General features: G+C 39.0%; 1 protein-coding gene across 1 annotated transcript; it reads right to left on the bottom strand.

Annotated features, from left to right (window-relative positions):
- Nucleotides 1-2,657: 2,657 nt before the first annotated feature.
- htr3b (5-hydroxytryptamine (serotonin) receptor 3B) lies at nt 2,658-9,323 on the bottom strand (the record flags this gene model as incomplete). The annotated part of the gene is made up of 9 exons (XM_084373208.1): nt 9,266-9,323; nt 8,326-8,489; nt 8,042-8,086; nt 7,762-7,871; nt 7,361-7,530; nt 5,975-6,132; nt 4,585-4,795; nt 3,628-3,837; nt 2,658-2,923 (listed from the first exon to the last, which is right to left on the bottom strand). Exons 1-9 carry the CDS (start codon nt 9,297-9,299, stop codon nt 2,658-2,660), a joined length of 1,368 nt encoding a protein of 455 aa, XP_084229334.1. The 5' UTR covers nt 9,300-9,323.
- Between the last annotated feature and the right edge of the window lie 355 nt (nt 9,324-9,678).

The following is a 9,678-nucleotide window of genomic DNA, read 5'->3' as shown; positions in this document are numbered from 1 at the left end:
GCCACTAACAAGGCTGGAAAATGTACCAATGTCTCGTCCTAAATATCCAGTGGTTTCAAATGTACATCTATAATAAATCCAGTAGTTTCACACCGTCGATGTTCATACACCGTCTCACCGAGTATAACGGGTACAAATTTAAATATATCCTTGTGTAAGAAGGCAAGATATCATAGGTATGACTTGCCGAAATGAACCAGTCAGAGATTTCCAGTATAAGTGAATTTGGGTTTTTCTAGGGTTTGATATTCTCTCCAGTTTAAACGTAAAAATAAAGCTGAAAGACAGAACAAAAACACTTTCATAGTTATTTGACAATGGACTGATTTCTCATGACTTCAGCAATAAGAATAGGCCAGTTTGATTCTGAGGCTTTTATTTACTTCTGTCATGTATTATATTCACAGTACAACTTTATAGACATTTGTTTTATTCCAAAAGAACAAACCATGATCATGAGATAGCATTTATTTTCACAATAAACTGAAAACAAAGCTTGAACAGAGGATACAACCATTAACATCCTCACACAGACAGTATCAGAGCACTGACTAAACATTTATCATCAGCTCTGTTGTGTAACACCATGTAACCAGATCCAGTGGAAGAAGTGGTTTGCAGATAGTGTGAAAATTGCATTAATATGGATCTTTCCACCGGCGAGTTTTCTATGACGCACTTTTGATATTCTTATCATGACTATTAGGAAGCCAACAGGGAATAGAGACACTGCAGCTGAGCTCTGAGTGGGTTTTATTGATCTATTTTGTGGCATGGGGACGGAGATTAAAGTATGAATACAATATCATAGCATCAGACTGGCACTGAGAATTCTTCTCCAGAGAGCTGCTTTATTATACAACCTCTCTGAGTAAATCTTCACTGTCGGGAAAACATTATAGACCCGATGCAATGATGCCTCTGTCAAACAAACTATGATGTTGCTATACAGTGGCGGTGCAGTGTCTCAAGGTTATGAGACCAGAATATTTAAAGTTTCAGACGACTGGAATTTAATTTTTGTAGTTTTGGCAATCATTTGTATCAGTTATAAACAACTCATCCAACTTATTGACTAGATAAACTAAGAGATAAGTCACCAATTTGGAAGAGAAAACAAAGCCTAACAGTAAATATTATCCAAATTACTGGCGTAAACATTCATTACAGTTATCAACAAATTCCCTCCTTCTACTTACATCTAACGTACCTACTATAGTTCTGCATGGACCATTTTATAGTGCAATGAGAGATGATTACAGCACTCTTAAAGTGTTTCATCAGATAAAGTGATTTCCATCAGAGAGACCTCAAAGAATGAAACTCTTCATTGCAAATACTTCGTTAGATTTGGTGGATAATTGCGACAGGGATGTTATCTGCTATTTAAAGGAGGTCTCTATGAGAACAAACAGCGACAGGGATTCTGCTATGAGAGTTAATTACCAAACACTTCAGCTACACTATCCGATACAGAAACGCACATAAAAATGAGCTTAGCAAGATAATACTGAAGCTTCAGTGACTCATCTGATCTAAACAATAACTTGAAAAGTGAAAAGTTATCGTGACTGATAAAAGGTAAGCAAAAGTACACACGTAAGGAGCGATTTGTATTAATATCTTTTTAAAAGCTTTGGTTAACACATTGGCACACAATATAAAGTAGATCCTGCGTTTTATTCTATTGAATTTTGACTTTTTTGGAGAAAAATATGACCACCAAGTTCAGTGTATATATACATAGATATAAGAGAGAGACCGATTATTGGGCCGATACTGAGCAGTTTTCTGATTATCATTATGTGTTTTTTGTGTCTTTGTGTGCTTTTGTTCTAAGGAAGCATTCTTTCTCTGTCTGTTGTCACATCTACAGTGGTCTCACTCAATATCCCACCCACAACACTATGTTACATACCACAAGTAATGGCCTGTCAATTCAAACCTGAATAATCTGAATCTGCAATCTGAAGTAACTATTAACCAAAGCTGTCAAATAAATGTAGTGGAGTGGAAGTATAAAGGGATTGATCAATAGGGTTTTTCACGGTGATCAAGGGGACAGATAACCAATCATTTGAACCAGTATACATTTACAGTAAAAAATAAAAAATCTTGGTGTCAAAGTTGAGAATAAGTGTTCATAGGCTATCACTTGTGACATGTGACCAATCAGATAGTATTGTGGGCGGGACATTGAGTGAGACCACAGAGTGAAAAACAGAAAAACGGATGTTGCATCAGAGCCAACATTAAATAAATTAAGTTTGGTTTCAATTAAATTTTGAAATGTACAGTGCAGTTAAATGATTGTAAATGTACTGATATTTTCATATTCGGGCTGCGATAACAATATGTCTGCTTTATAGTTATAACTCTTCTGACTTGTAGGCCCATATTGTTTTGACCCTTTAGACTGGTGCAAGATAATAGTGCATTTTTGAATCAATGTATTCTATCAGCAATCAGACACATAGCAACGGATATCGATAATCAGAAAAATGCTGAATATCGTCCAGGTCAATAATCTAGGCCGATAAAAGGAGTCCCGAGTATAAAGTCACAGAAAATGTAAATATGTTAAACATGAGTTATTATGAGTAGGAAATGTTTTTAGTTACAACATTTGAAAAATCATTATGCCTCTGATTGTGTGGTCAGGCAAAGCTCCATCTGGCCCAGAGCGACAGCAGAGTACCGGCATACAAGACCAGAACAAACAGGTAGAAGCGGAACAAGAAGACGTCGAGCTTAGAGCAGAGGGCCAGCCATTCATCCTGAGCTGAAGACTCTGTGTCATCCTGGGATAAAGCCAGGCGGAGGAAGGCCAGCTCCTGGAGAAGCCACTCCAGCCCGGAGGGAGCCTCCTGGATCTCATTCAGGGACAGCAGATCCTCCTCCAGTGAGGGCTCCAGTTCATAATCTGTGAGAAGAACAAAGGTTTAAAATGTGCACAATTTTTGATTTATGCTGTTTCTCTGAATAAATGTGATGATGATTAATATTCCTGACACCAGCATTGTGATTCTTTCAAAAAGGCTCCATTTCCTCCAGACACTTTGGTACAGACTGTTTCATCCCAGCAGGCATAAAACAGCTCTTCACCCTCTTTAATCATTAATAGAAAACTTTCACTGGGAATTTTTCAGAGATGAAACAAAATTGAATAGCCAGCTGCTCCTCAGACTTTGAAGCTCTATCTTAAGGGTTTCTTGTAAGTGCTTTTGTTAAAACAAAGGTTCCCACAAGCTGACGGATAAGAGGAGTTTTTACGATCGTCTTAGCCTTTAAGATGATTTCATAAAGTGAAACGCAGGACTGTGGTTGCACAGCTTCATGTGATCAAACAATTCAAGACTTTGGATGCATTAAGCAGCTCTCAGGGTCATTAATCAATCTCCATTCATTAGTTAGAAGTTATTTCTAGTTGGAAAAGGGGAAGTCGAAGCGAGAAAAGCAACAGAACATTGACAGCATCTGAAACTTTCTTGCACAGACAAAAAGTGCCTTGGCTTCCTTAAATCGAAATGCCTCTTTGTGGCAAATGGAAGCATAAAGCAAGAACACACTGCGGTATCGACTGTCAGCGGGACTTTTGGAAAATCTGTCTTTAAGTTGGCAGCTTACCTCCGGATGGGTTGATGCAGTCGAGGGTTTTGATGGAGGTTAAAGCGCTCTCAGTGAAGTCGTGACCAGCTGAGCCATACTTGTCCAGCAGGCAGGCAGATATTGACATTTGCTTGACCTCTTTCTCACTGTGGCAGAGCAGCTTCACCACCAGTATAGACTTGCTCAGGCTGAGCATCAGCATGGCCATGCACACCGCGAAGAACACACCTTGAATGGACATGGAAATAAAGGAAAAGCTTTACCTATGTGAAGATGTTATCGCACACGGTGGAGGATTCAGGATTCCTGAATGTTTCTTTCGTGTATTTGTTAATAAAATAATGTGATGATTTTGACATATTACAATTAATTAGAACAACTATTTAAATCATGACAATGTGACATTTTTGGAGTCTGTACCAAACAATTATGTGCTCTTACATCTGGAGAGCAAGATTCGTAGGCCAGGTCATCTCTGCAGAGCTACAATACAGCATTATAAAGCTATTTTGTCACACATTTCACCTGTATCATATAATTGCGGCTTCATATGATTTGGATATTGCACTTGGTAATTTTATGATTTAGTATATACTTTGATTAACTGTGCAGCCTTCTTAAAAATATTTTTAAAAAATAAAAAAAAAGATGGATATAAAATATACACATAAAAACACTGGCAGTCATTCCACGGGAAGTTTTGTGCTTTAAAAACATTAGCAAAAAAGCTTGTGTGACATAAAATGTAAAAACTTAAAGCTTTATAATCTAATTAAGGTGTTAACAGGTTAAAATGCCTGTGAATAAATTGAGTATAGTTCTTTTCTTAAAACACTCATGGTGTTATTAATTTAAATTAAAATGGAAAAAAGTGCAAAACAGGCTGAAACAAAGTAAAATTGGTAGATAGTTACATTTAGGGCAGTTACAAACAACTACTGACACTATCTAAACAACGAATTACAAATATCCCACCTATGAGTGGAGTGCTGAGTGCAGAGGAGGGCAGTTCATCTGTCATGTTGACTCTGAAGACAGTGTAGCCCAGCAGTATGCTGATCTTAAAGCCAATGCGTGTACCGCTGTTCAAGGGCAGGTAGAAGCTGATCACATCGACCAGCATGAGGAAGATGCTGGGGATGAGGAGACCCACCACGTACAGCAGGGGGCGCCGGCGGATCAACACCTGAATGAAAGATGAGGACAGTGGGCTGAAATCTGATGGAAATAATGTCATTTATCTATTCATTCACACGTTCCGACACACATCTCCTATAGTAGTGTCTGACCATGAAGATAGTTTTCTTTTACTTTGACCTGTTGCTGTAGGAAAAGCACGCGGGTAAATTATCGATAGTACATCAAATACATCTTTATAAATTTTTGTTTTAAATTAATGTGTTTCCTTTGCCTAGATAGGATTACATGGAATTATACAATCATTTATTAGAAAAAAAGTAAAGAAAGAAAAAGTACACAAATAATTTGTGTTGAGGAAGCAGGTTTGTCTTCTACGTCCCTAAAATGTTAATTATCTTGTGAGTTGTGACTTCTTGGATTTACGTTGTGACCCCTTGTCTGGAAAGTATTTGTTGAACCATAGCATTTTTACGTTCCATTGTGTTGTAGCTGTCGTTTCATAACGTTTGCTTACATCAGATTCCCCTTAGATTTTGTTAAAATCAATATTTCGTCAGAACTGGAAATGAACAAAGGCATTTTCCATCAGAAGCTCTTTTCATATGACATAGTTTTACCTTTAGCAACAAAACTGCCACGGCGTAACAATATCCCAGTGAGCCATGAAATGCTCCATTACCAAAGTGCCTTCGCTCTTTGAGCTGAATAAATAGCAGCCCTCCCTGCTCTCCACCTGCAATGGGCTATGGGGCCATTTTCCTCGCCACTAACAAGAAGTCCATTGATCAGGCAGCCACTGAGACAGTCTCATTATGGTTGCTCACCCTCCCCTGTCTATCAGCCTCCCTCTCTATCTGTCTCTTTACTTGCCAGAAACAGCCTCGGTCTCATCATTTGGCATTAGCTCACTAGCCCGATCCATGAAGGTCGCGGCCAATTGCTTTACACTTTACAATTCCACCGCACAGCGGGGAGGGGGGGACTAACCCACAGAGGGCTACAGTTTAAAGCTCGCCATCGATAAGCAATCACAGCCATCACAGTGCAGTCACTGGCTCACTTGTTACAGAGCTGTTACACATCCACAGTATTACACCATTAGACACCATTATATAAGAATTACTTGCAGTGTAAGTATCTGTCTTTTTCTTCTTTACATTAAAATTCATATTTAAATCATTCGCTTTGTGATAAATGTATAAGATTGAGACAATAAGGCACATACATTGAACTGGATGTGGGCATATTCGATGTTGTCTTGGTGGATTTGCCAGTAGCGGGAGGGAATGGACAACAGTTCCCATTCTCCGTCATTCATGAACTCCCTCTTATCATTAGCAATGGCCTCTGCGCTCCTCCACAGAGCCAGGTCTATTTCCTTCACTGCAGAGGGAGAGATAATGAGGGGTAAAAAGAGACGGCGGGTGGAAAAACAATAAAGAAAAGCAGTAAAAATCTGCTGCCACTTTGAATAATGTTCATCACTTTTGCTTCACAGTAAGAGGCATTTTGGGGGATTTCATCCAGCTATTTCAGTTTTTTTTAACAGTCCAAAGACATGCAAACAAGCTGAAGTGAAAATTGTACTTCATTCTTCTTGCAGGTGTGTCTGTCAGACAGCAACCACCGCGGCCGAGAGGTAAGCTAGTGATGAAGTATGTGTGGCAAGATAATTTCAACTCATGGTTCACTTACTAGCTTTTTCTGAGCTTTCAACCACATCTTACAGTCTATGAGTGGAAGGAGTTAGCTCAGTTAACAGGTAACAGGTGGTCGTATGTGGAGGGAGATTGTAAGTTTTGTCAACTATTATAATAATTGAATATTAACATATAAGTAAGTTGTTAATTAAATATGTGCTGCTTACCTTTGACGTATTTGCTAGTAATTTCTTTTGGTTTGGACTCTGTTTGGGAAATTCTTGGGCTTTTTTTTTGTTTATAGACAAAATGATTAGTCAGTTAATCAGGCAAGTAATTGGTAGATTAATCGATAATGTTAATTGTGGCCCTAATTGTAACCCCTGTCTCTGTTCAAAGATGGTCTCTGGTGTCAGACATCAATGGCCTCCTTATTTTCTCCAGCAGTTCGCTGAGACCTCGTAAATGACTTTTGACCCCTTCCCAGTCAATGCTGTCTCAATTTGGTCTAACTATTGTTTACTGCAATCGAATAGTCAAAAGTCTTTTGTCTTATTCCTAATACCTTTCTTTGATCTCGATGGAATGAGGTCAAGGAAAGATGTGAATGAGAATGAGAAAGGACTTAGGAGAATCTGACTGCTTGTAAACTAGGGTTGCAAGGAATTGTGGGACAGCGTAGTCTCTTTTTCATCTCTAGAGAAGATAAGAAATAAAGTACTGAAAGGAAGAACTTTTCCATAGTATTTAGAGAATTCAACGAGCTGTTATCATGGTGCAACTTATTGATTGTAAAACTGAGCAAACTCCATTAGCTGATGGAGAAACTTGAAAGCTATTAAGATGACCCTGCGTTAAGAGTGTTAAAGTTTGGTACTGCAGGTGTAAAAACTCCTGTCCTGTAAATATAAAGGTGTTTAACCTGAATTCAGTGAGCCTACAGACCAGCACATCACAGGCCATGAACACACCTGAATGAAGCCAGCTGCGGAAAGTGAGGCTGCAGTTCTGCTTGTCAAATGGAAAGGCGTACATCTCCAGGCTGCAGGCCACCACCACCTGCACGGGCCGGTAGTGCTTCACACAGCCAGAGGAGTTGACGTACACGTAGGGGATCGGTGGGGACTTCCCTTCATCCACACTGTGAACACGTGAAGGACAGGGGAGGAAAGGTGAGACGTGGACAACGGGGCAGAATATGAAACCGGTCAGGCTCACATGTATATCAGAATGACCTATTGGGAATATACACATACAGTAAAAATGTCAAAAATCATCAACACTGTTTTAGACCCTGGTGGTACTAATGGACAGTGTAGATGAAAAAGTTTTGAAAATATTTGATATTTGATATATATCAGTAATTTCTTACAATTCGGTAACAATAACATCGGGTATCCAGATGGCGTCAGATGACAGTGAGATCTCATTGATACCGTCAAACTCTTCCGGGTCCCAAACCAGGAACTCATCCGTCCAGATCTGAAAACAGAGGAAGGTTGTGGCGAAATAGTATAATATATGTATTTAAATTTGAAAAATAAACTTTTTTTTTTTCATTAGGTGTTAAAAGCTGATAGTGTGAATATTAGAAATGTTTAAGGTTGATAATTGGAGGGGAAAATGCTTGTTTTCCTTGTGAGACCACCTACCTGTCTGTACCAAATACTTGTAGTTATGCTCTGGGTCTTTCCATCCTGTGGAAAGGAGAATGTCTTTATGAGAAGTTTGTTTTTATGAGAAGTTTGTTTTTATTAAGTGTCTAAGGAACTTCCCTTGATGAGCTCATTGTGGAGCAGGACAATTTTCAGCAGAGCATACTAACAAAACCATTATATATAAATATCAAAATGCAAAAACATGATAAAAACTGGAATCTGTAACTGCACTTTAGCAGCAGTGCGTTCATAGCACAGAGCTGTAAGAGTTTACTTACCACATCAAGGACAGACTGTAGTATGAGGTCTATGTAGACCTTGGTGAGGCTGGTCCAGTTGTGAACAGGTCGAACTCCACAGTCGTACTTCCTGAGGAGGGTCCTGGTCAGCTGGTTCAGAGCTGATCTCTTCGGCTTCTCTGGCACACATTCAGCTAGATGAGCTAAAAGGCAAAGGCATTTTAAGAAAAACAAGAATTGAACCAGCGACCTTCTGATTAATGGATGATCAATTACAGGTAGCCTACTACTAGTAGCTGGGAATCAAACCAGCGACCTCCTGATTTCTTGACACTGTACCTCCTGTGCTAGAGCCATATCTACTACTGCTACTACTAGTAGGCAGGGGAGCCTTCCGATAGCTGAGCAACAGCCATATCTACTATGGTTACTAGCCGGGAATTGAACCAGTGACCCTTTGATTACTTGATGAACCACTCTACCTATTGAGCCACAGCCGTAACTACTACTGCTACTCCTGCTACTCCTGCTACTATTTATAGTAGTACCACAGCCCATTCTATCACAGACTATTCACGTTATGCGTGTGGTGCTTTATAAATGGTCTGTGGCCACAATAACTCTACTTTTTCTTTAGTACAGTATTCATATTCATATTCATTATTACAAATGCTTTTGTCATGAAATATGCCTACAGTTTGAAAAAATGACTACTGAAACTGAATCTGTAAGAGAGTGGTCGTTGATATAATGTAAATAAAATAAGTAAAGCAATAAATCATAGAACTGTCACTCCAAAGTCCAAATAAATATTGTTTAAAATGTCTGAAAACTCAACAGTACCTCAATTTTAATGGGAAAATTCTCAAAGCAGAAATTGTTGGAACAAACTCCTGCAGTCAAATCACAAATAAATACTTCACACTACTTAGTAAATACAATTGTCCTGTGATCTCGTTAGCCAAAAAGAGCATCTTACCTGAGAATAACAGCATCAGCCAAATGAGAGACATCAAGCCAAAAATCAACCTTTTAGATCTCAGGTATCATCCAGGTGTCACATCAAAACGTCTGCGCTGTTAAGACAAAAATATCCACAGTTTCATCACATAAGTTCAAGAGAAGCTGTACTCGGCGTAGAGGCAGAACAATGACTAGGGTAGTGCAGACATTTTGGTTGCGCTGCCATTGATTTTCCGCTCCCCGGGTAAGATGATACATATAATAATGAATCACACTGGAGAGGAAACTCCCTCAAGGTTTGTTTAGTGCTGGTGTGTTGCATCATGACAGAGGAGCATGAACATTAAGGTATTTGTTTATGTGAAGGTGTTTTTAGCCAATGAATTCATTCTTACTTCTCTGTCCTTATTATAAAGTATCTCATACGCT

This window comes from Pagrus pagrus (assembly GCF_965226575.1).
Source record: "Pagrus pagrus genome assembly, chromosome: 14".
In the NCBI taxonomy this organism is placed as follows: Eukaryota; Metazoa; Chordata; class Actinopteri; order Spariformes; family Sparidae; genus Pagrus; species Pagrus pagrus.
Note: the sequence above shows the minus strand (reverse complement) of the source record. Positions and strands in the feature narration are given on the sequence as shown.